The sequence below is a fragment of the Silene latifolia genome, chromosome 4, assembly GCF_048544455.1.
Source record: "Silene latifolia isolate original U9 population chromosome 4, ASM4854445v1, whole genome shotgun sequence".
Lineage (NCBI taxonomy): Eukaryota > Viridiplantae > Streptophyta > Magnoliopsida > Caryophyllales > Caryophyllaceae > Silene > Silene latifolia.
This window is the reverse complement of record NC_133529.1, coordinates 99,889,988-99,917,127: the sequence shown is the minus strand read 5'-3', so window position 1 is coordinate 99,917,127 and position 27,140 is coordinate 99,889,988. Positions and strand designations below refer to the sequence as shown.

At 36.8% G+C, this 27,140-nt stretch overlaps 3 protein-coding genes across 3 annotated transcripts; 1 reads left to right on the top strand and 2 right to left on the bottom strand.

Annotated features, from left to right (window-relative positions):
• Positions 1-7,771: 7,771 nt before the first annotated feature.
• On the top strand, positions 7,772-10,144 carry LOC141653639 (putative WRKY transcription factor 53). Its single transcript, XM_074461469.1, has 3 exons — positions 7,772-8,360; positions 8,475-8,603; positions 9,137-10,144. The coding sequence occupies exons 1-3, from the start codon at positions 8,032-8,034 to the stop codon at positions 9,735-9,737; spliced, it is 1,059 nt and encodes a 352-aa protein (XP_074317570.1). The 5' UTR covers positions 7,772-8,031; the 3' UTR covers positions 9,738-10,144.
• A 161-nt stretch (positions 10,145-10,305) lies between these two features.
• Positions 10,306-12,349, bottom strand: LOC141653640 (uncharacterized). Its single transcript, XM_074461470.1, has 4 exons — positions 11,825-12,349; positions 11,016-11,033; positions 10,743-10,930; positions 10,306-10,655 (listed from the first exon to the last, which is right to left on the bottom strand). Exons 1-3 carry the CDS (start codon positions 12,198-12,200, stop codon positions 10,743-10,745), a joined length of 582 nt encoding a protein of 193 aa, XP_074317571.1. The 5' UTR covers positions 12,201-12,349; the 3' UTR covers positions 10,306-10,655.
• Positions 12,350-13,795: 1,446 nt separating this feature from the next.
• Positions 13,796-17,653, bottom strand: LOC141653638 (protein SEH1). The gene is made up of 8 exons (XM_074461468.1): positions 17,326-17,653; positions 16,534-16,645; positions 16,061-16,161; positions 15,872-15,949; positions 15,578-15,733; positions 14,755-14,867; positions 14,523-14,649; positions 13,796-14,085 (listed from the first exon to the last, which is right to left on the bottom strand). Exons 1-8 carry the CDS (start codon positions 17,488-17,490, stop codon positions 13,954-13,956), a joined length of 984 nt encoding a protein of 327 aa, XP_074317569.1. The 5' UTR covers positions 17,491-17,653; the 3' UTR covers positions 13,796-13,953.
• Positions 17,654-27,140: the final 9,487 nt, after the last annotated feature.

Below are 27,140 nucleotides of genomic sequence, written 5' to 3'. Positions count from 1 at the left end.
TCCTTGCCTTAGTCCACACAAAGGGCAAAACTGAGGTAACGGCTTCCCATTGAAGAGGATTTCATAGCTTACTATAGTGACACAGTTCATAATGAGCCTTATTAACCTATGAGGGAAACCAAATTTGAGAAGTACCGATTCCAAAAAATCCCATCGTATCCTGTCATACGCTTTACTCATATCCACTTTAAAGGCACATCTTCCATGCTGTCCTTTTTTAAACCTCGGGATATTATGAATTGCCTCATGCGCCAATAAGATATTATCACTAATGCTTCTGCCCGGCAGAAAAGCATTTTGTGATTCACTTACCAAGGAGCCCATAACCTTTGCCAGTCGATTTGCTATACACTTGGTTACAACACGCATCATCACATTACAAAGACTTATGGGGCGATAATCTGCCACCCCTTCCGGTGCATCAGTTTTTGGGATCAAGGCAATAAAGGTTCTGTTAGCCTCCCGCTGAACCCTTCCAGAATTTAAGATGGACAACACCGCGCTGGTAAACTCACTTTTAATCATGGACCAACATTCAGGTCCCGGAGCTTTAAAAGCCCCCATTTAAAAAACAGCTCCCCGAACCTCCTGAGCAGTGAAGGGTCGGCTTAACCGGTCCACCTGATCATGCGCCACCCCACGGTTAACATGTTGGAGAACATGAGCAAAAGCCGAGCTATCCCTTACCTCTATACCAGTCCCTGATGCCTGATAGAGCTCCATAAAGGTGTTTTGAAACACACCACTCACCGCCTCATCATCATACAACCATTGACTATCATCGCCTTTTACCCCATGGATATAGTTTCTTCCCGCTCTTCCTTTAACCCAATTGAAGAAAAATTTAGTACGTGTATCCCCATCCATAGTCCACTTTATTTTTGCCCGTTGTTTCCAAAAAACCGCAGCGGCTTTTGCGAACTCCCGTACCTCATTATTTGCTTTATCATATTCCTCAGTCCCTCCCCCATCACATGTAATATTCATCCCAGCCTCCAATTTCCTATCAAAATCCTCCCACTTCACCTGCCATTCAGCCTTCTTGTTAAGCGTCCACTTTTTAACACTATTACGAACCCTAGCCAGTTTCCTCGTGAGGCGGAATGTCGGGGAACCTTGATCACACATATTCCAAACCATCCGAACCTTGTCAAGACACTCCTCATAATCCAATGCCTATGCGTCAATTTTGAACGGTTTTTCCCCCATTCTTGGTGAGGTTCAAGTCCACTTCAATCAGAGCATGATCATAGATTTGTATAGGATAATGTTTAATACCGGATTCCGGGAAAAAAGAGAACCAATCCTTAGATCTCAGAGCTTTATCTAGGCGCTCGTAGACCCTCTTTCTCCCCTGTCTGTTATTACACCATGTAAATCGCGGCCCTTTATACGGAATATCCACTAACTCATTCCGTAATTTCCAAAGACTAAAATCCTCAACCCCATCAATTGGTCTTTGGCTAGAACTCATTTTATCACAGCAAAATTCGACTTGATTAAAATCAACCACAATAAGAAAAAGGGTGATTACAAGTGTCCATCCAGTTCTCCAATTCCATTAGAACCGATATGCGCAAACTTACACTTGGGGCACCATAAAAAAGCACAAGATACCATAATCGTCCATTATATTTCTCGACAGCTAGAATGATAAAATTATTACAAACCAACTTCATCTTGGACTCATTTCGCCACCCAACCCATAATCCACCCAATGCCCCCACGGAATCCACACCAAAATGTCTAACAAAGCCCATCGACCGAAAAATAGGGAAAATATGGCTTGTACTACATTTCGTCTCTATTAAAAACAAAAAATCATAAAACTTACTACCTAATAACGCTCTTACTTTAGGAATTGTAGGGGCGAGCGTATTATTGAGTCCCCTACAATTCCAAATGAGACCCATCATGGCGAGTGAGGAGGTTGTGAAGGCCCAACCTCCGCAAAGCCATCCAAATCTGCCGCCTTGCCGTTCACCGAGGGAATGGATGAAACACTAGAATCAATCATAATAACATCCTCCACATTTACCCTGAAACCCCAAGTCTGCTGCTGCTGCCTCCCTGTCTGAATTCCTTGATCCCAACAACCTCGTTTTGCCAACCTCTGCAAATAACTCCTCGCATTAGCCAGAGACAACATGGCATCCTCAGGCACAATATAATCACCAGCATCCGTGCAACATTTCCTTTTCCTTGCAGCTATGATCTCCTCTTTATGAGTTTCACGCAGATCAGAAAAATGATATGCATCAGCCAGTCCTAGCATGCCATCAGAAGTACTTCCCACTGGAAGAGCGGCAATCTGTTTGGATTTGGCTCCTATTTCTGGAATATCAAAAAACTTGAGTCCCTTACCACGAACAGTAGACCTTTCCTTAAGCAGCCCCACTTTCCTTTCATGAGCATCCTGCATCCTTTTTTCTAGTGGGATCAGATTGGATGATCCCTCATCCAATTCCTTACCTTTCCTGTTGATAGCTTCTGACATAAGAGGAACAGGCTTGCAGTTCAGCAAATCATCACTGTTTGAGTCTTGTAGTCCAGTTTTAGAGCCTCCCCCAACAACCAATTGAAGTTCAGTGTTAACCACTGCAGTACTGTCAGAAGAGATGATAATAACAGCAGCATCCTCCTCCCCAGAATCAGATGAGTCCTCAGTTGAGCTTTCCTCTTGATCATTAAACCACTGTTCATCAGACCACTGATTGTCAGTCCCTTGATTAGTAGAGTCACCTGAAACAGGCCCTGCAGATGCTGCAACAGCAGCATTCTCCCCTTCATTTGTCACCATCACACTCATGTCATTGTGTGCCCCACCTTATGCCTCCACCGCCATAGCAGCCACCTCACCCATAATATCCTCTCCCTCCTCATGTCCATTACCTTGCCCAGAGCCTTGCCCCACTTGTCTGTTCATTGGATCCTCTGGATAATGATACCAAGATGGTAAACCCCCCTCTGGTGCCTCAAATGTTTGATTATAGCCCTTTTGTTCATCTTCCAGCTGTGCCCAATCTAAGTCACCGTCAATCCTGTTACTTATAGCAGCTTGAATCCTTTCATCCCTATCCACCAAACCACAGAGACTATCATGGTTAGGATATAGGACATAGGGGTCCTCGGCCTGCAGATGTACAAGCACCCCTTGTTGTAGCATGTTCAACTCCTCCTACCCCTCCATTTCCTCCCCTGCACTGTGGAACACCTCCTGATTAGTATCCTCCTCCTCTAGCCATCCCCGAGCACCAGTAACAACCATCTGAACATCAGTTTGCATCTCCACCTCCTGCACATGTTCAACAGCTGGAGTTCTCTGAACATCTCCATTCTGTAATCCCTGGATATCAGTCATGATCACATCCTCAGTTGCACCACCCTCCACAATATGAATACCACTAGGACCCCCATGCACCTGTCCAGAATGTCCATTAGCATTACCACCAATCCCTGCCCCAATCCCATCTTCCTCAGCACCAACCTGGAAGACCACAGGCCCAGCAAAAGGCTGAGCCGTAACTGCAAAAAGCATCCCTGGAAGGACCCTTCCCCCTAGGGTAGTTCCTAGATCAAAGTCCACAACTCGTTCAGGAGATTCCCATCTCCTCCTTCTTCTAGCTTGTCCCCTAGCCTTACCCAACCTAACCCTTGATGACAGAAATTTTGTTGTGGATGGTGTAGCACGAAGATCTAAATTAAACATAGTATGACTACTATTAGCCTGATACACTGGAAAGCCCTTATCCACCGACCTATCTAACATATGGTTAATGCTAGCCACCACAGACCCTAGGGATCCCTACACTGTGACCCTCGATGCCCAATCATACCACACTTTATGCAATACTTGAACACCTCCTCATACCGAAATTGAACCCATAAAAGATAACCCCCCCCCCCCCTCTCAATTGCCAGAAAGAACCCACGCATTAAGGGTTCATTGAGTCTCAAATAAACTTTTAATCTCAGATAATCATTATCTGGTACCAAATGGAAAGGTTCAACATAGAATTGATGACTTAGAAGCTTATCCGCAATCTGTGCGACTTCCATAGTTAGGTACTCAAAAGGAAGCCCACAAACCCTCACCCCTAACTCAGCATAAGGGAAACGTACCGTGTGAGGAACCGTGTCACGAAACCATTTAGAGAAAACTATAACTGCCCGATAAATGGTGGCAGTAGTTCTCTGCAATAAGCCTTCCCTGTCATCTTCATCAGAGCAATGAAAGACGTAAACCTCCCCTATACGGAAAACAGTAATGTTCCCCCTTGTGGTCCACTTTCGCCTTATGACATCATTCACCAGCTCAGCTTCAAACACCCTATAATCCACCAGAAAACCCAGAATGCAACATTCCTAAAACTCCCTTGACTTTCCTAAAGTAGACGGATCAACCCCCGACCTTGGAAATCTCCATATGTTAGCATGTAGTGGGTTCATAGGATGGAATTCAGCCTCAGGGAATGGTTGGTGAATGTTCTGCTGATCCATCATATTGTGATGACTCCCAGTTCCATTCACCCCCATCACATAGTCATTTCCCCCGTTATTACCCTCAACATTCATTTTTTGATTTTGGATTGAAGTACAAGAAAAAGTAGATGATTCCTGCCTTCCAAACGCCTGGGATTTGTATCGAGTTTTTGTCTTTGTATTTATGAGATTAATGAAGTGGGATGAATGAGTTGATAAACTCACTGCCATTACAACTGCTTTATATAGGAATTGAAACGGATAATAGCACAGATAACAAAGGGGAAACTCAAACGTCACTGCATTCAATGCAGACAGTAGCCCAATCAGCTGAGTAATTAATCTCGAGCCACCACCACCTCAAAAATCCCCAATTAAAAACCCTAATTTTCAATGATTGTGAGAATAAGAAGAGATTTGGATTAAAAGATCCTTCCCTTTTTGCAGTTGTGGATTCTAGGGTTTCGTTCTCCCAGTAAAATCCACAAAAACGTAATGATCACTTGAGCTTTATTGAAAGAGCAAAAATAAGAGAGTAATTTTTTAGCAAATGAAAATGGTGTACTTTGAGCTTCCCAATCAAACACACACGGAAGCTGACACAATTTGGGGGAAATAAAAAGCAAGATTGGAATGAACCTAGGAAATTTAAAATCAATTAGGTTGCTAGATTAGGAAAAATGATTACAAAAGCTCTCAGTTGAGAGGAAAAACTCTCTACGAGTAGAGAGAGAAAGTATTGCTCCAATCAATCGTCAAAGTAATATGTGCTCAAGACACAGGAATTGTTGGCAATTATAACATTACTCACAAGTCACAACCGATTAAGATGTCACCTTGGAAATGTTTTACCGAGTAAACACTCTCGATACTCTTTTTTGTACTATGGTAAATCGGGCAAAAATAAAAAGGAGGATTGTGAGAGGCTATGGGCATCTCAAATAAGTGAATTTAAAGGTGATGAGGCCATAATAATACAAATATAGAAGAATTGTTTTAAAATCATTTAAAATTTGTGATAACATGCTTTCCAGAATCCAGTGTCATATACTCATCGTCATATACTCATATGATACACAAAATCTTGTTTGTGATGGAGGGTATCCGTCACAAACTTGTGATTTTGTCTTATATTGTCTTCAAAAACCCATAGGGGTGAGAGAAGGAAGCGCGTGGGGTGGGTCCACCACCTCATGTCCTCTACCCATTTCCACTCACAAAATAACCGCCGCAAAGATCCGACCAAAATCAAGCTTGAAAGGCACTGCTCCATATGATATGCTTAAATAAAAAAAAGTCAAAAGTCTCATGTTATGCCAAATATCATTCAAAATCATTGGATTATGTCATCATTAGAGACGTTAATTATATTAAATACTATGTCTGAATGTCATGATACCCGCTCAGCAGATGACACAATCACTTGGGAATAATTGGGATGGGTAGTCACAACTCACAAGGGCTTAAAAGTAAAGATTATAAAAGCATCTTTTAGACGGAATTTTTTTGGTAGAATTTCATAATCACTTGCTGCTTGTATCTATTTAAGGTTGTATGTATCTACACCTGGCGAACAGGTCAATTACGCCTAGGTGCAGGTTGAGCAAGTCCGGGGTGGATCACTTCAGGTGTGTAATAATAAGTTATTGAGAAATAATGGTTAACTAGTGTAGTTCCCGTGCAAATGCACGGCTTTTTTAGAGGATGATATTAAAGTTTATAACAGTTAATTCACGGTAATTTAACACCTTTTGAAATTTAATGAGAATTTATACTATCGTTATGTCTCATGTTATGAGTTGGATCATATTATGAGTTGGAAAATATAAGATTCAATTGTTTTATCGAATAAGACTTGTGTGTGTTTGCGAATACAATTTTGTCAACATTGTTTTTAAAGAGAATGTATTATATCATTACATATTTACATCCATTAAAAATATAAATAATTAAGCATTAACTTTATGATCTTTTGAGTACAATCAGATAAGATATATATTATGTTAAAGATATATATTAAGAAATGATTTTATTTATTTATGGTAAAGAGGATAATAATGAGATTAATTAATGATAGTGAGGACCACTATTAGAAGCTCAATAATTTAGGGGGGAAATTTGAGCGGGAAAAATTAAAGTTTTGTTATTCTTTAGTATATAGGAGATTTGTGACAATTAATATTTAGGTCGATTCAATTCGAGTTGTGGTCAAATTAGGTTCTTTTGTACGGGGTTAGTTTTATCAAATTTAGTTATATCACTCATACTAGTCATATATTGTGTTCAAAAACAGCAATTTAATGAAATGGCATTTAAACCAACTTATCACATACTAAAAAGAGATTGATTTAAATTACTCTCCCTCGTTACAGATATCAGCTGTCATAAACTTGGAGTAAGGATCCTTTCCATTTCCTAAAAAAAAATGGAAGCCCTTACTTCTCAACGGTTCAGACTTAACTCTGGGCTCAATGTGATGTTTGTGAATTTACTTGAGAATGAAAATGTTAATGAATGAGAATCAAGTACTCCGTAAACTTATTTCAAGGTCTCCAATTCATAGATATTTTCCATTTGAATCTGAAGTAGGATGCCCAAGGTTGACAAATGATGAATTCGAAGGTTATATTAAACTTCATAGTAAGCTTCTTAGAGTTATATGTTGCGCTCAAAAATCACTCTATCTATTTCATGTTCAAACAAGCAATTCATTTACGGAGTAATTGTCGTTCGTGCTCTACAGCGGTTAAGCAGTGTAGAATTTACGAACGCTTATAGAAAGCTTCGTAGATTAATATGTTGTACTCTCAAGTCACGCTTTACCCAAAATGACATTATAAATCAATATACAATGGCACAACAAAATCTCTCAAGCACGGCTAACAAAGGCACTCATCAATCACCCCCCCCCCCCCCCCCAAAAAAAAAATGAAAATTTTAGTTAAAATTTTCGAATTTTTAAAAGTTTACTAATCAGCTAATAATGCAAAAAAGACCAATCCAATTCCACACCAAGTTCCTTGTGTACAAAAAGTGATTAATAAATAATAATAAAGGTAAGCAATCTAGAAACCTTAGAAACAACCAAAAGAACGCGGAAACAAAGAGGGTCCAAATATCTTAATTTCAAAGTATTAGTGAACACAAATAATCACCATCTCATAATTTTGACCAATCATATACCAGAAAACTAATGTACCAAGTTTGAATCAGTCAGCACTTAGACCTCTTCACTCTTTTTTGTATCCCCTTTGATACTCCAATTTTTTCCATTGACCATAGACCAGTCTTTTGTTGAATATAATAATAATAACTAATTTAGTATGCAAATACTGTTAAGTCAACATCTCATTTTTCCAGTCAAACTTTTCTAAACTTCCTATATAACCAACTTCATTTCAAATCTTCAACTCAACATTCTCATCTTAACAGATACTCCATATAACTTCCACATAAACCCAAACAAACATATGTGACAATTGTAAGTAAATATAACGACGAGTTTGGTGTCCGATACTGATACTGAGCTTGTTGAGAAAAAAAAGAGAGATGAATCTAAGTGGGTGCAGTAACTATGAGCAAGATACATTGGTTAGTGAGCTGACTCAAGGGATGGAGCTAGCTAACCAGCTTAAGGCTCATATGGGTGTGCAAGGAGGTTCAGGAATGCTGGCTGAAAAAATTCACGCCTCGTTTGAGAAGGCGCTTTTGATTTTGAAATGGAGTGGGTCAATGGAACAGTCTTACCAGAATGTAGTACCATCATCCACCATACCTGCCTCACCCATTTCGGTCGTTGGAAGTCCTAAGAGTAGTGAAGATTTGAACCAAGGGTATGCCAATCAGCAGGAAAATAGCAAAGATTTCTCTAAAAAGAGGTATGATTGATATTCTATACTCTGCGATACAAAAAGTATACAGTTGTTAGCTGAACCTATGCATTTGGCCTAAAATGTACTGTATTAATCTCTCTTTTGGGGTATTTGTTGCAGAAAGAAGATGCCAAGTTGGACAGACCAGGTGAAAGCGAATGACGAGAATGCCGTCGAAGGACCTCCTCATGACGGTCACAGCTGGAGGAAGTATGGTCAGAAGGATATCTTGGGAGCCAAATATCCTAGGTGAGTTTGTCGTTCACGTTTGTACGTAACCAGAGACTATTGTACATAATAAGTCCTGAATTTCACATTACAAAAAGGTTTACTAGTCCTTATAGTAAGTACACCACAAAGTACCAGTAGAAAGCAGCCAAAGAAGTCAGCGTAATGGTCAAGATAGAACTAGCTGGTATAATCGGTCTTAGTTTTAATCCACGATCATTATAGACTCGATAAAATAAAGGCATTAAAAATCAAATCTGTATATCAGTAGACCCGTTCAGATCAAAAGGTAGGAAGAGACCTTATCGATGGACAGGAAGTTTACCTACCAACCTATTACATGTGGTCGCTGTTCTTTTCAGTTTTTCTATGGTGTCTTAAGTAGGGGTGACTTTCGATTAGAAGTAGAAGTTTAGAAGAGGATCTTTGACATTATTTAAACTTCGGGTCATAAAGAAAATTAACCTCAAATGGCTAGATCTTAATTGTAACTCCATAAAATAGAAAGCGCGTAAATGAAATAAGCTAACATCAATATTTTTATTTTCCTACAGAAGCTATTACAGATGCACATACCGTACACTCCAAGGCTGTTGTGCTATCAAGCAAGTTCAACGAAACGATGAAGACCCCTCGCTGTTCGACATCACCTATAAAGGAACTCATACATGTGCCCCACGCTCCAAATCTGCACCAACATCACCTGAAAAACAAGAACGCATGAAACAAAACCAGTTTCCTATCACAGTATACCAACAACATTCCGATATGCTCATGAATTTTCAGACCGGGTTAAGTATAGACATACAAAACCTAGAAAATCAAGAGGTGGAACTTCCCTTCCCTACGAATGGATCACTGTATGAAAATCACACCTTTACACCGTCAACACCCAATGATAATTTTTACAGCAGTTTTCCACCTTCATTCACAGTATCGCCTGCCACCTCAACATCAAATTACTTTTCCACATCACCCTGCAATATGAGCCCCTTTGGCGGGGTCCACCATGGACAACATTCTGAATCCGATTTTGCGGAGATCTTTTCAGCCAATACTTCAGGGACAAACTCCCCAATAATTGGTTTAGATTACTCACTTGAACAATTGGAATTTAACCCACCTTTCCTATATGGCAACCAAGCATATCCTTAGCTTGCCACAAGCTAAAGAACCGTCATCATGCTTGTATATTATCAGACAACTAGCAACCAAGAATAGGATGCAGTTACTTCCTAATAGAACAAACGAGTGGATAACTAGCTTAAGTAATGTATAACACGATACCTCAGTCCAAACCAAGAACATCCTAGATTCCTAGTCACCAGTCGCAGTTTTGTGTTGTTCCTTACAAATTTTAGAGGTCCCTATGATAAACTCTGAATCAGACTGTTGCAAGACTTGTATCTGGTTGGAGCGAAATTGTAGTAATTTAAGGACTAAACCTACTTTAGATTATATTTTGGATAGAATTGTTTTTCTAGCTGTTTTTTTGCGATAATTCGTGGGTACTTGAAAGGGTATATTCCAATATCGTTCATCAGTGTAATCCTCTTTATCAATTCCTTTCCAAAATTATAAAAGATAACTATCTAGCCAAAGCAACAGTTCATAAGCTACATGCCAATTAACAGAAATCTACAAGCTTTTCTCCATCGTCTCGCAAAACATGGGGAGGGGGAGGATGGACGCAGAGTAATTATTGTTATGGAGTACTAGAAAATAAAGCAGAGTAATTATTGTTTTTTATCCTAGCAAAATATGATGTTAAGAAATACACAGTGGATTGAAACAAATCAAAATTACAAGATGATTAAAGAACCAGAGTGCAAAGTGTATAACAAAAGGAATCTATAAATAAAAATGAAGTTGGAATAAGAAAAAAAAAAATTATGCCGAGAAAATTACAACAAAGATGAGCACGATATGGCGACAACCGCATCTTCTCTGAATGAGCAAAAGAGAAGGTGCTCCATGTAGCCATTGCAGTGGCGGAAGCCATACGCTCAAAACTCTTGAGCTGTACAACTAGTTAACTGATATTGGTACCATTCATATGTTCAGGTTGTACAACTGCATGCATAAGAGATACTTTTAAGAAAAAAAAAAAGACAAAAATGACAGGCCAATGTTAAGATGCACAAAGTTGAGATGGAATACCTATGGGGACAGATTCTCTTCTTTGAGTTCTGAAACTCTATCCGTTTGGTTTTCCCCTGATGGTTTAGGTTCCCTCAATGCATTTCTCAACCCCAGAACAACAAACAAATTTGATAGAGTGAGTAGTGACTCAGCACCGCCATGCAACCAGTCCACGTTAGAGAGAGAGGTACCATAGTGTACCTTAGCTATGACAAAGAAGCATGTCAACCCAAAGATTTGTTTTTTCAAGCTTTTATACGACATTTAGTTTAATTTGATGATGTAACTTACCATAAATTCCAGCCGGAACTGCATTAAAGAAGAAGACAAGGCAGCAAAATCACCAACAACAAACAATCAGTACACATCACATAGTAGAGTGAAGATTAACGTCTAACGAAAACTGAACCGAACTATGTCTGTGCCATTCTCATAATCTCATTTTAGACATAAGGACATTTACTACTGCCAAGACATAACAATAGTACTACCCAACAAACTTAAGGATCTAACGACAGGCAAAAATCATAAAGACCTAGTCTTTTGATATAACCGAGAGTTCAAATAAAACATATAGATGGGATAGCAGAACTCTCATGCCCACTGCCTGCTGAAACATCTAACTCCTCATATTCTCTCATCCTCTCAATCATTTGTTTATCTTTAATTAAAATACCCTTTAGAAAGAATACAAAAGATAAACAAATGAATGGGACGGGGGAGTAGTCAGTTAAGCCATATCCGTTTGAAAACTTTATCACACTATAATTGATAGAGTATGTTGCAGGATAATACCATGATGCTTAAAATGTCACATATATCTCTATATATTTCCAGATGATCCAGAATAAAAAATCGTATCGAAAAATACATTGAATGAGAAGTACTTCACAAGGATATCACCTCATAGATTTTTCACCAGCTTTGGAGAAAGAAGTTATGGCAGTTAAAACTTAAAATTAATCTTTACATTATACACTCTCCGTTGCAATTATTCGTTTACCTTTTATATTCACTGTGAGGGCTGATGGGTATTATAATCAACGGTAAACAAAAAACAAGATGATAGGATTGAATATAGAAAAGAGGGAAGAACATACTAGTGGCACCAACAAAAGCAAGCAAGAAGTAGAAACCAAAGAGAGTAAGTTTAGGAACATTCTTAGACTTGGTAAGAAAGTAGAGGAAACCCAAGTAAGGGAAAAGTGATAAAGCAAACAACTGTGATGCTATGCTTTGTGAATCAATGTTAGGTGACCATGGGTCTACTGGTAGTATTCCATATACTATCCCTACCCTTCTTCTTCTTCTACTACTACTTCCTTTTGTTGTTGTTGTTGATGGGCTGCTAGATTTCCCGATTTCCCTTATCTTCAAAAAGGATGATAATGATGATGATGATGATGATAAAGGGGTTAGTAAAGTTGGGTGTTTTGGAATTGTGTGTAAATAACAATGGCAATTGATAAGAATCATTTTCTGGGCAACTTCCACTTTCTCTTGTGCTGGACAATTTAGTTGAACTTCCAAAATTATTGGGAATGATTTTGTTATTCAGTTGGGGTGTGTATGCCCCCTACAGGCCTACAGCCTACCGGAAGGCAGTGGGAAACTGGGCGTTTTACAAGTAGCGTCATAATCTACAAAACACAATTGGTCTCAAAACGGTCATATCCGTCTTTAAGTGTAAAACGGGTTAAAACTTCCCTACATAGATGAGACAAGAATTTACCATTCCCTACCTAGACATTCTGCTTTTTGTCTCATTCATCTATTTGATCTGTTTTGTTATTTAAGGCGGATATATCTACTTAAACAAGAATTTATGCTACATAAACGGTGTCATGCTAAATTGATTAGACTTATTGAGCAAATCCAAATATATAGATGCTACACAAGTAGTGATGATTACACGGTTAAGAGTGGTTATGGCATTGGGTTTGATTATTACATGGTAACCAAAGGAGCAGGGAGGGACATATCAAGGTTGAACCCTATAAGCAGTTCTGTAAGAGCCGCCTATGGAGATTACCTAGTCCATGTACATGGAAAGTGTTATTATGGAAGATTATTTCAAAGTCCCTTCCGGTGGGGAGCGAGTATACTAAAAGGAACTTACTAGTGGATTCCACATGTAGGCTATGTTCAAAAAATGGGGGTGAGTTGGAATCACTGGAGCACCTTTTCAGAGATTGTAGTATAACCTCTAGGATTTGGGCTGGAACGCAACTAGGGATAAGCACAAGTCAGAACTCAACTGTGGACCTGGACGAATGGATTATAACTTGGATCTCTTGGTAAGCTAGAGGATGGGAAATATAGGATTCTTCAATTCTTAGCATCAATCTGGAGCGTATAGACACTGCGAAACAATATAATCTTCCGAGGTGAAATCTTTATCTCTAAGGTTTTCTTTAAGCTATGGTCACAGACAGTGGCAACAACTTCTAACGCTGAGTCGAGCGTCGGATGGAAGGAGGGGATGAACCCGGTGAAGTACATGGAGGACGATGGAGAAAAGCAAATGCTAAGAGAGGGTAGTCCGTTCTTTTTGTTTGGAGGGCCCAGATCATGTCAAATGGTGAGAGTTAAGGTGGATGTGAGCTGGTATCCGTCGTATGACGCTGCTGTGGGTTGGACTGCTTGCAATAACGCAGGGGTCACCATCTTTGAAGGTAAGATGAAAATAATGGCAGCGTCACCGCTTCAAGCTGAAGCCCTGGGTGTTAAAGTGGTGCTGAATTGGGCAAAAAAGAAGGCATTCTACATCTAGATATCTCCTTAGACTGCCTTAAACTAATAGGACAAATTGTAGGCGTTGAACAAAAGCATCACCTCATTGCAGGAATTCTGGATGATCTCTCCCTTCTCACTCCTTTCTTTCACGGCTTACGTGTTAGTTATTTGCCTAGAAGTCTTGATAAAAGAGCTCATAACCTTACTAGAAGGGCTATGAAACCTTAGTCGTAAACTTTTCTTGTCCGTTATGCGAAAAAGTTCGACATATGTATGTCAAGATTGGGTGGAAAGGATTATATATTCGACTTACGAAGTACTATGAAAACTGGTGCTTTGCTTACTCAACATAATTAAATTACAGAAGTTAAATGATGACAAGATCAATAATAGGATATACTGAGTAGTAAAAACTGAAATGTAACTATGATAGTGTATGTTGTCATCAACATCAATGATCATGTTAGTATAATACAACAAAAGGAAGTCATGGCTAAGATGTCGGTTCCAAAATTGCTTGCTCATGCCAAACACCGTTCAGATTAGATTGCCAGAGTCTCACTACCCCGTCACTCCCACTACTTGCCAATGTCATTCCGCTCATGTCCCATTCCATTTGCCACACCTACATTCGTCAAAGAAATGCACTAAAACTCGTGTTCAAGAAAAAGAATTAGCAGTAGCACATTACTCTTGTAAGTTAAGTGTTTCAAAGACTCCTGCCAATGGCGAGGATAAAGGGGGTTGAGAATTGAGTTGGATGTCGAAAACATAAATAGTATTGACAAAAAACCATAAATCCATAATCATCTAAAATTCAAGCTCTTGTAATATTAGTTTCACGTCAATGGTCTCACACTTAGAAGTCACTGTCAGCTAAACATGGAAAAGACTTGACCCACAACCCGTACTTGAACAGATAACTCGAATAGGAAACCCCAAGTGACATTTTAGTAACAAACTCGAAAGGGGGCTTGATATGTACCCGACCCTAATGACTCGTTTACTCAGCCATAAGAGATGAAGGCAAACGTGAAAAAGAAGGGGAAAAAACTGACATACCTCGCCTTGATGGCCTGACAGCAAAGCAACCTTTTCCACCGACAGACGTCCATCTACATCAGGGTTTAAACCAACATTCCATATTGCGATACCCTTTTGAGTTGCAACTGAGATTATTTCATAAGGCCTGCAAGTAAGAAGTCAAAACAACCCGAGTTATCAACAAGATCTCAGGGCACCCTCTTTTGCCAACATTTGATAAGCTTTTATTTTATAAATAATAACAAGGTACCTTCCAATATTGGGAGCCCATGCAACAGAATGTACTGATTCACCACTGTCTTCGGCTAAAGCCAACTCGGCAACAGGAAGCCACCTCTGGTGCATTTGATCAAACTCCCAAACCTGAAAAAAAAATCAATTACTCTTGCCGTTGGTAATATGTAATCAATTAATCAGACTGTCTTATCCCTCTCATTTCAATCCAACAAATACAGCAAATTCGCATTATTCACTCAGTATACCGGTACCAGTTAACTGAAGATAATGAATATTTGACACAAGATATGTTAACCATCCAGAATTTAAGAGCTTTTTTTTTTTCTCAAAAATGGATTAAATTGTAAACTAATAGAATTAATCCAATCTTCAAGTTACTCTAAACAGCGAGAAATCAGACCCGGAAACAGGTAAATAACAACTTAGATAACAGAAGATGGCTAAGACTTTCCACCATAAGCAAATGAAGTCGATACATTTAAGACCTTAAACAATGTCATCTTGTAACCAAACCCAGCTTAATGCCATTTTGTAACCTAAACCCGCTTAAAATGTTTTAGACATCGATTCCATTATCAAGGTTCAGTCAGATATTGAGTGCAGACCCTTTAAATGCCATGTTTTATAAGCACAGCATTCATAAATCGGATATTACCCATCCGTAAACTACGGAATTTTTTACGGGCCCGTGCACAACAATATAGACGAAGTTACATTTATGGTCAAGATACTCCAGAAGCATTGGTTACATAATTTAAAGAGATAAAGTGTTTAACCAGGCAAATATTTTTTTAACCAGGCAAATATTTAAAGAGATAAAGTATATCAAATCGTACCTTGGGAGAATTAAGTTCGGGTATGTCTGAGTTCAATCCAAGAACAAAACTGAATTGTTGGGTTTCAACTCTTTGTGGAATCCATGACAAAGTTGCTGATGAGCATGAAACTTTTGTAAATTTAGACACCGAGTCAATCACATTCTGGAACTCAGCCTAAGCAATTTGGCAATAGAAGATTGTCAAAGAAAATTCATAATCAATCCAAGTACCCAACAACAGTATGGGCAACAAGTTCCCTACATTATAGATTGCTGGCAAATAATTAGCTCCTTCTCAAAGAGAAAAAAGTACCTGAAGTTGCCAAGTGTTCAACTCCAATGGATTAAGGAGTTCATAGACTTTCACATACCCATCTGAAAACGCAATTACCTGCAAGCAAAGAAAAAATGATAAAGGAGATTGCAATGCACCTAGAACCAAAAGACAAGTTGCATAAAAGATAGATATTGTTTAAAGTAACATAAGGGAGCTAATTCTCACCAACTTCAAACAATTTGAAGAGCCTCCAAATTGAATATCCAAGACACCGGCAGTTTTACTCTGAAACTTGGTGCAGAACTTCCATTGAAGAGATTGCCCGGCTGGAAAAGAGGGGGTTTAATATTGAGAATCATTACCTATGAAACCAGATAGTGGACTTTCACAATACAAATAGACATCTCATTCCTAAGAAGATGCTAATTTTTCTGAGAAATAGAAGCAAAATTAGCAAGATGATAGATTTATGACATCTCAAAAAATAGTTGGTGAGATAGCTCCTCAGACGAAGCTATTATAAAAAATAGACAAAAATCAACATCAAATTTCAGTAATGATTGATTTTAACCGAGAACAAAAATTAGGACATAAGGGGCATAATCTACTCATACCAAAGGGCAGAACAAAAGCAGACTCATATCACTGATACAGCAAATGGATTATTTGGAAGAATGTGGACAAACAAAATGAATTACCTTCCATAACTTCTTCCCACAAAGACAAACTGCCATCAGCTGAAATGCACGCAACTGCATCACCAAACTCTGGAGGAACCCATACAACCTTCACAATGCTAACTTCATTTACCTAAAACCCAAAACCTAACACTTGATCAATACCCTCCAAAGTAAAGCACTCGTCATTAATTCAGTGAGTTGAGAATTGAGATACTCTCCACTTACAAAAATAAATCATGTTTCATTTTGGAGCATAGTACTAACCAATAACTTAATTCCTCGCACATTAAATCTTTAAGAACGTAAAAGAAAAAACTGATGTATGCCACCATGGATTAACACAATGCCGCTTACATAAAACCTCCCAAAATCCGCATACCTAACATAAATTCATCCCCGATATTGAGATCATAATCACTAGTGTAAATAGCACAATCATGCTAAAAATACAATCTTTTCACCACTACAACCCACAGTAGGAATTGAAGGACATCACCCAACAACAAAAATCGGGTTTGGGTATTAAACTAATCACCTCCTTTCTCAGCCATTCCACACAAAGCCAACATCCAAACCCTCAAAACTATTGCAAAATCACAGTCAGATTTTGAAAAACGTAAACAATCAAGTAGAACGAAATAAGTACACTCTTTACGAAGTCCCAATCAACTAAAAAATTGGGTATTGAACAATTTATCACCAACCAAGTCAATACATCATACTCCGTAATAGATATAATTTCTACAGTAAGACCGTCTTTTCGTATGAGACATAAGTAAAGAGGGTAGACTATAGAGAACAAGGGGTGACCTTAAAAGAAGAAGAGCAAGAAAGAGAAGAAGAAGAAGAAGCAGGATCAGGAGGATCAAAAATAGAGAGTATGCCATTAACAGAACCACTTGCTAATCTTATACCGTTGTAATTCCAAGCTGAACATACTGTTCCTCTCTCCAATGTCGCCACTTTTTTCTCCATTTCTCTCCTCTAAATTCTCTAGGGTTTAAGCTTCCTTCGTCTGACTTCTATCTCCTCTAAATTCTCCTGAAAATTAAAATTCTCTATCTTTACCGGGTTTCGAACACAGTTACTGATTTTGAGAGTCTAAGAACATTGACATCAACGGGCTCCGTGATAAGCTCTCTTTTTCTCATTCGTCCACATCACTTCTCACCTAGGTTGCACGAAAACGGACACGACACGGACACAGGATACGGCGCTCCAAAAATTTAAGGACACGGACAAGGCGAAAAAAAATCAATATACATATTGAATTAAAGGGAATTTAAAGCCCTCTATAATCAATCTCCAAATTTTGATCACTTACAAAGCCATATGACAAATCAAACATTAATATCTTACCCATTCAAAATTAAATATGACCTTACAAAGTTTCAAATTATAACCCAAACTTAAATATACATTGAAGTCTTATAAAAATAAACTAGTTTTGAAACCCGTGAAAAATCACGGGTCCTATACAAATTTTTTTTTTTTTTATTAATACTACTTGTATAAAACAGATTTTAATTTGGAAACATTGCAGACGATAAAATAGGATGAAAATTATGAGATTGAACATAATAACACGGTAATATAAACAATAATAATATGAGATTAGTGGGGAATAGAGGCATTGTATTTATCGTTAAAATGTGGGTCTTTGTAAAAGATACAAAAAAAATCTAATCATGAGTAACTCTTCTTCTCCTCTATTAACAACCTAGAAAATTAATGGGATTTAGGCATTTAGTAGAAAGTTTTTTTGAATGTATATGTTGAACGAATGACGTTGCTCATTGCTTTTATGATTCATGATTTATGCTTACTCGTAAATTCATTAATGATTTGCATTCTCAATTCATCATACTCAAATTAAATAGTCTAATTACATGTATATAGATATAAGTTGTTTATATAGAAATAAATGATTAATACTTATACATGGGTTATGTATTATGTAACTTCAAGATATTGGTGCTCCGGAGATTGAAGATTTTCTTAACCGCCAATTTACCAAAGGCGGTCAAGTTTTTCTCCTTCAATAGGTAAAAGAAAAATAGCCTAACAAAGTGAATGAAGTAAGACTAATATAGTAATTGAATACATTGAATACGTGTCTCTCCATTTCAAATTTAATTATCATTTGATGTTATTTTTTTCTCTTGTAAGATTATCCGTCGATGTTGTGTCGATACTATCACTACAACTAAAAGGCCAAGAATAACTAATAGGCTAAAAACCTTAGCATAATTATTGGAACAAAAATAGATAGGCTAATATCATTTAAAATGTCAACGACATAAAAATACATCCTTAATATGGTGATTACTCCATTCAAGAGCTTCAGATTTGATCATCCATATGAACACATCCTCTAACATCAAATATCGTGTTAACTGATATTGAACTAATATCTAAAATTAAAAAAATTGATAATTCTTAAATTGTGTTCTGTACTCACCGATTGTCATGTATTAATAATTAAAATAGGAAAATCTCCCAAAAAACATAAATTCCAAGAAAAAAATAAGAAACATCATGCTACCTCTTAAAAAATCCACATACTTGTCGATTGTCATTTACACGTATTGATCTCCAAGTATGTCATGCTCCTGAAAATTCAATCAATTGTACAAATTAGTATTATGCCAAAATTATTTGTACACAAAATACAAAATTGCATAAGATATACCGAGTATATGTAAAATATTATCAAAGGAGTTTTATATTAATAATTAAAATAGAAAAATCTCCCAAAAAAAAGAAATTCCAAGAAAAAAATGAGAAATACTATGCTACCTCTTAAAAAATCCACATACTTGTCGATTGTCATTTGCACCTATTGATCTCCAAGTATGTCATACTCCTGAAAATTCAATCAATTGTACAAATTAGTATTATGCCAAAGTCAATTGTAAACGAAATACAAAATTGCATAAGATATACCAAGTATATTTAAAATATTATCAAATAAGTTTGACCAATATAGTAAAATCTTATAATGGAAAAGAGAACATGAGAAAAACGAATGAGTTGTAGGCTGATAAAAAATTATAATAAAAATGCATGTCCATTATTGTGCTCATGGAATAAACATTATCATCTCAAGAAAAAAAAAGTAGTAATTAAGAAGTCATAATATCATCAAAAGATTTAAGGTAAACTAAAAATATGAATCATTATAAAGAAACTTGAGAAATGAGTTATGGAGAAAGAATATGAAAAGTATGGTTAAATGCTTGTGGTGAATTGAATAAAGTATTGAAGTGGAAGAAGATAAAAAGTTTGTTGTCTTCTTTAATTTTTTTTAATATTGTAATTGTATGAATAAATATTATGGGACATAAAAAAACAATAATGATGATATGATGAGACTTGTAATATGGCTTCTTGAAATCATGTGGTTATATCAAATGTCATTTAAAAGTGTACTCAATGTTAGCCTTTTTATACTATTTATTATATAGATTTTAAAGAAATAAATAAATATATACTTTAATTTTATGAGTTGTGTAAATATGAAAAGATTTAACCGATTCACTAACATCTATGTTCTCTTCCAAAATTTTAAATTAAAATGTGAAATATAATTGTAAATTATGAAACTTTTATGTGAATTTTGGTAAATTACATCTTTTTTTTGGTTTTTTTAGCTCATCAAATCTTTAATATATACATTTAGTTTAAGAATATTAATGATGTCTTTTGATTTTCTTTATTTGTATGTTACACAATATGTAATGATATTTTTGTAAGGACTTTTAGTAATCATTCAATTTTTTTTAAGAATCATATCAAATAACCAATAATCTAATAATAATTAATAAATAATAATCAAACAGTCAATAAAAATTAATGGAAATTAATGGGGTATAAAATATTAAATGCTAATGCCATGTGAAATTAAATTAAATGCTTTAATCTAGCCTTTTAACTATATTGTATAGATTTACTTAAGTATTTACAGAATTTGTTTGTAAATTACTTAAATTAAATAAATATTTTCTTTTCCATATATTTTATATTTTCCAAAACCTTATCCTTTACGTGAAATAATTTCATGAACTAAATACGGTATTTCTACCCTTTTAAAATTCTATTATTAGTGTTTAATTTCACTTAAGTATTTACAGAATTTGTTTGTAAATTACTTAAATTAAATAAATATTTTCCTTTTCATATATTTTACATTTTCCTAAGAAAATATTTTATATGATCTTTAATACTTATTTGTCGATTAATTAGTTCTGTAAAACATCTTCTATATACAACAAAGTTATAGTAATTATAATAGTGAGTTAATGCCTTTCAAAAAAAAAGTAGTGAATTAGTGACAATACAATTTTTTTTTCTTTTCAACTTCATTTATTCTTCTTCGTTCTTAATTTCTTAAGTATTCAATTTCTTTTTATTTCGAATACATATAATAGTACTCCATATGAAATATCTTGAAATTATTAACTTATCATTAATGCGTATTTTTTTATTGTACTTTTTTTTTTAGTTAATTAAATTTAAATCTAATGGAATATGGATGGATTTTTAAAGTAAATAAGTAAATTAAATTAATGCAATATAATAATAAATTGGATAATCCACTTCATATTAGTTTGCCAAGTCACATGTTATTGTATACGTGGCTTTTTGTCATCCAATGTGGCATTGTCTATGTGGCATTTTTAGGCTAGCCTTTTAATAATATTTATAGATAAAGCACACACAAAGTATCTACACATACTCTACACAAAGGCCCTGTTCTTTCTGGCTTATTTTCACCATTTCGATTCATTTCATTCTATTGATTCGATTCATTCGATTCGATTCGATTCACTCCATTCGATTCGATTCGATTCGATTCGATTCGATTCCATTCGATTCGATTCAACTCATTTCGCTCACTCCACTCGATTCGATTGATTCGATTCAACTCCATTAAGTTCAGCTCATTTCAGCTTTACTCATCTTAAATTTAATAGTTATTATTAATTTTGTTATCAATAATACTATTTTTTTAATATTATTATTCTTTATTATTATTATTATTATTATTATATTTAATAATATTGTTAATAATAATGTTATTAATAATTTATTTATTATAATTACTATTATTATTATGAATATTATTATTAAAATGAATAATAATGTTATTAATGTTGTTGTTGTTGTTGTGAATAATAATGTTATTAATGTTAATATTATTATTATTATTATTGTTGTTGTTGTTGTTATTATAATTATTATTGGTATTATTATTAAAATTAATAACATTTATTATTAATATTATTGATGGGGCACGCTCAACCGACTTGACCCACTAGCCAATACGGGGTCATACAAGTCAACACGCTTGCAAACATGGTTACGGATTCGCTTGATACCCTATGAATCACGAATCGTTAAAAGCGAATTCTATCAAATTGATTACTAAAAATACATATCACACATTTTCTATAAACGAATCGCGAATCGGTCAGGCGTATTCATAGCGAATATGGTAACCATGCTTTCCAAGCCATCATTTGAGGTACACATAGAAACCTATAAATACCTCATTATTGACCCATCAATGGTAAAATACTTCTCACCAACAACTTCCTCTCTTTAGAAGTAAGACTACTCGAGCTACTATGAGAGGGCCCGGAAACCTTAGCTTCAAGCAAGGTCTCAACTATCCACCAGTACCGTAAGGCATCAGAGAAGGACCTATTGCGAACCCTTCGAGGCCCTATTTGTTACGCGTAAAAGATCCATCCGGAGAGAGAAAGCATAGGTTCGAGTTGCCATCGTCTGAGAAGAGCGCGTTGACCCGACCCGGATTCGAGCAACTCTTACTTGAGTGTTTTTATTCGAAACAACTATTTTTACTAATATCATTATTAATATTGACATTATTATTTATTATTGTTATTAAGAATATTATTAGTAAAAAATTACTATTTTTTCATTATTACTAATATCATTATTAATATTGACACAACCAATAAGATTGCGACACGTGGCAAACTTGAATTAAGTTCAAGTGGTTAATTAAGGGTTAGGTTAGTAATTTAACATATGTAGTTAAGTTGTTAACATGACTAGTTAACAAGTTGACTACCGGTCAACTCTAGTGGTCAACGACGGGGTTGATTGTTGGTCAATAGCCACCAGTGGTCAATGACGATGAACCTTTAAGTCAAAGGTTAAAAATGTTGCTGATGATGCTTGAACTCGGGATCTTTTGCTTGAGGTGCTCTTATTATTACCACTGTAACACATTCACCTTGTTGTCATTTTTGTATCTCTTTTGGTATATATCGTTGTTAAAACCCGATTTAATAAATAAAAGTAATAAATAATTGTATTAAACATGATGTGTACCTATAATTATTAACAAATGTACTTTTATTATATACTAGGTAGTATTTCGCGCTTCACGCGACCTATTTTAAAATTTTATTATTATAATTGAAGAAAAATAATAATCCATATATGTGTAGATACCTCATTTCTGCACCTCCCGCAAACCACCCGGTGATGATTGGGCCGCATGTCTGGTACGCGGAACGATTTGTGACAGTTCGTAAGATTATCGTCAAGTGATTGCTCAAATATTAATGTCTACCTCTTAGTTGTCATCTATGTGCCGATACGGTCGTTTTGACAGTAATTAGAGTACATTTGGAGTCCGGGCCTAAAACCGTCTTCATTTTCTGAATCCCGAGTCAGAATGTTCTGGAATGTTCCGGATATTTCTATTCCATATTTCATAATTTTCATCCTTTGGTAAACAATTTCCCGAAATATTCACATAAGATATTAAGGAAAACCAAATTATTCCGTCCTACCATAACTTAAACACGGAAATCTTTCTTCCGCAGGAGGAAACCACTTGGGAACAGACGCAGCAGGTGCTGCGCCTCTTCCAAGAGACGCAGTGGCTGCTGCGCCTCTTCCCAGGTCCTATGCTGCGTAGTTTTCGTATCCTTTTCATATCTTTCCGAGATTCACTTCCAAAGAGTCTCCGAAACCCTAATTCCTTCACGTGATTAGTATAAATAGGAGCCTTCGCTCCTCATATTTCTCACGCGAGTGTCCGCCCTTCTCTTCTCCCTTTGCATTCTAGACCTTTGTTCTTACTTTTTGGCGTCTACGTGCTTGAACTTTCGACCACGTAAGCTCGGATCTTTCTGAGTACCAGCCTCGTTTGCATGACCGACCAATTTGACCAACTCCACAATCAATCAACATAATTAATTTAATCGTTTTCCTCTTGCGAGGGCACTTTCGTTACATTCGCGTCGAGCATCACTAATCGATATCTTAGTTCATCTCATTTCGTCAAACATGTAAGTCTGAGGGTGTATAATCCTTATTTATTTATTGTATTTACTTTCTGTAATAATCCATTGTAAGGTTTATGTCGAAAATACCAATTAAAACCGATTTCTAAAACCGTGTTCTAAACCTCTTTTTACGGATTTCCAGAAGACAAACCGTCGAGAAAGGACGCAGCAACTGCTGCGCCTCTTCGAAGGAGCGCAGCACCTGCTGCGCCTCTTCGTGAGGCTGCCGCAGTTCCTGCTTCCTTTCTTCTTCCTTCGTCCTCTGTAATTCGTTCTTTCTTATTTGTTTCCGTTGTTTTTGTTAATTCTTCGATATAATAGTACAATATTTCACATGTATATATTGTTCATCATCATTAACATGTTTAATTAATCATTAATCCGACTTAAATCCCTTATAATCCAATATTTACGGGTTTTCGTCATTAAAATCAATCCGGGTTGTAGAAATTCAATTTGTTCATATTGAGTTTCTGTAATTCGACCTTTTGATATATTTGCATCTGTCTTTTGTCATATGTTCTCATATTCATCGCATGTTCGTCATATTTGTCATTAATTCATCATGTTTTGTCTATTTCATTCACTCATGTCACTAATTAATCATTCGTTCATGTAATTAATTCGTCTAATTCCGTCTCATCCATGTTTTATTGCTTTCATGACCATCAATCACATGTAAATAACCTATTAATCACTTCTATCCGAGTAAATAATTTAATCAATCATTAAATTTACCGACGAGTATTAACAATTCGCAATTCCGGCTTCACAGCCAGAACTCAGGTCAGGAACAGACGCAGCAACCGCTGCGCCTATTCCAAAGGACGCAGCTCTGCTGCGCCTGTTCCGAGTTGAATTCTGTCCCTGAACTTCGTTGTTGCTTGACCTAGTTTAATTAGCTTACGTTTAATTAATTGTTATTCGTCTTATCGCCTTCTGTTTTGTTCGTTAATTTATTCTTTTATTCGTTTTTCTCAAATTATCCGTTTTAAAGGTATTTTCGACATAAATCGCCTAATCCATTGTAATTATTGTAATTTCATTATTGTAATTTTCGTTGTATTTTTTATCATGTTTGCTTGTTTCATTTGTATGTCTTCACATGAAATTGAACATTAAATCCTACTTTGACCCGATTGTATGCTAAATTACGTGTCAACCGACTTAGCTAATTCTCACATGTTAGGATTAAAACTTGGATGTTGCATTGCATGCATATAACCGACGATATATCAAGTACAAATAACTTCCCTAATCATTAGTAGATGCCGCTATCGAGGCGGGCGGGATTAGGTGTTCGATCAAAAGAGCTTCCTAATACGTACCCTCACCCCTTACTCCAGATCTCTGTGAACATCCGTGTTCATTGGCATCCACGAGAGTCATTCTAGACATAGAATGCTAAGGGTAACGATTGCTTAGTGTTCATGTCTTTACTTTGTGTCTAGACATGGCACGAGGTATTCGAACGGTTCCAATTTCCCATAAAAATTGGTGGCGACTCCAACAAAAATGCAAACGCTTGTTTCTCTTTCCTCGCAAGCGCCACCCCCGCTGTCCACAGTTTGGCGACTCCGCTGGGGATAATACACTTACGTGTCGCAAGGGTGAAACTTGAACAAGGTTAGGGAATAGTTTGTACAAGACAATTGTCGGTTTTCATAACTCGGTCTTCCTAGATCGTTTTATTCGGCCTTCCTAGGCCCAACCCAACCTATTCGACCAATCATCTCGTCTAAACGGTCCTAATTCTTATTTGGGCCTAAGGATGGATAGCGATTGACGTCATCCATACCATGATGCTTACTCTTGTTCGTATCAAGGGCCTTCACTACTTGAGGAAATGGACTAGGAATCGGCCTTACTCTTGTTTGGTACGAGCCTCTCCACAGACTTCGAGTTTGATGGTTCGGTATGACAACCCACCCTTTGAATCAAAACCCTTTTAAATGCACTCAGCATCCCGTTATAATGCTTGTATAAATGTTTGTACCTTACGTGATCACCATTTCAAAACCATGACGATTTTTCAAAAATCAAAAACCCTTTTTCTTAATCAAAATTTCGAAATAGGCCTTCAATTAGCGCAAAACCGAGTCAAAACTCTGTCCATTTGTCGTGTCAAAATTCGGGTCACAAGCCCATTTCAAAACCTCACTTTGAGTCCACTTCTACAACTACACTATAGTTGACTAGGACGCACATTTTCAAAAACCTTGTCTTTCTTCAAAGCTCACTCAACACAAGTGGCACACACCCACTTCCCGAGTCAAAACATTTCTTCTTTTAGCAAGTGTGTTAGAATGGTCGATCGCGTTTTGATTCGTCCTCGATCTCTTATCCCGTTTTCAAGATGCCTGGATCCAGCGAAACAAATCTCCACCAACTTCAAGATGGTAATGATCGAATCCTAGCCGCGCTAGCCCAAATGCAAGTTACCCAAGACCAAGTCTATGACCGCCTTGAGACCATCGAGGGTCGGATCTATGCCGTAGAGGGGAGATTGCCCCCTCAGGAAAGTGAAGTAATAAGTGACTCCGAGAATGAATCCAAGGATGAAAATCCTCTCATGGGGATGACTGTAGCTGAGAAAAAACTCCAATACTTAGAGGAGCAATTGATGTACCTTAAGGGGGATGACATTTATAGGGAGAACAATCGCAAGTATGAGGTCGTCAATTCCAAATTGCCAACCAACTTCAATATGACGGATATCCCTAAATTCAAAGGGCACGAGAACCCTTTGAACCATATCCGTGCCTTCAAAGATTATATGTCTATCAAAGGCATCAAACCCGAGATGTTCTTAAGGATCTTTCCTTCATCTCTTGACACCATCCCGAAGCAATGGTTCTACTCCTTAGATCATAAAAAGGTCGCTACTTGGGAAGATGCCGTAATCGAGTTCTCTAAACAATATGCGGATAATGCCGAGATCCTAACTGCGCACTCTAGAGTTTCTTACCCAAAATGACAAAGAAGGATTCACCGACTTCCTAAGTAGGTGGAGGAAGACTAGTACCCAACTAGTTGAACGCCCGGATGAGGCTACCCTAGTGGAGAAGTTTGTGGACAATCTCAAACCCATCTATGCCAATCATTTGAGATACCAAAATATCAAAACTTTCAAGGATTTAACTGTACTAGGGACAAGGATCGAAGATGACATCCGTAAAGGACTCTTGTCCAAAACGGTAGGACGAGGATATCAAGGTTCAACAAGTCGTTCATACGGCTCCACTAGCAAGACCGATGAAGTTAACCTTCTCGAGCCATCCAAGAAAAGTTCCCCAC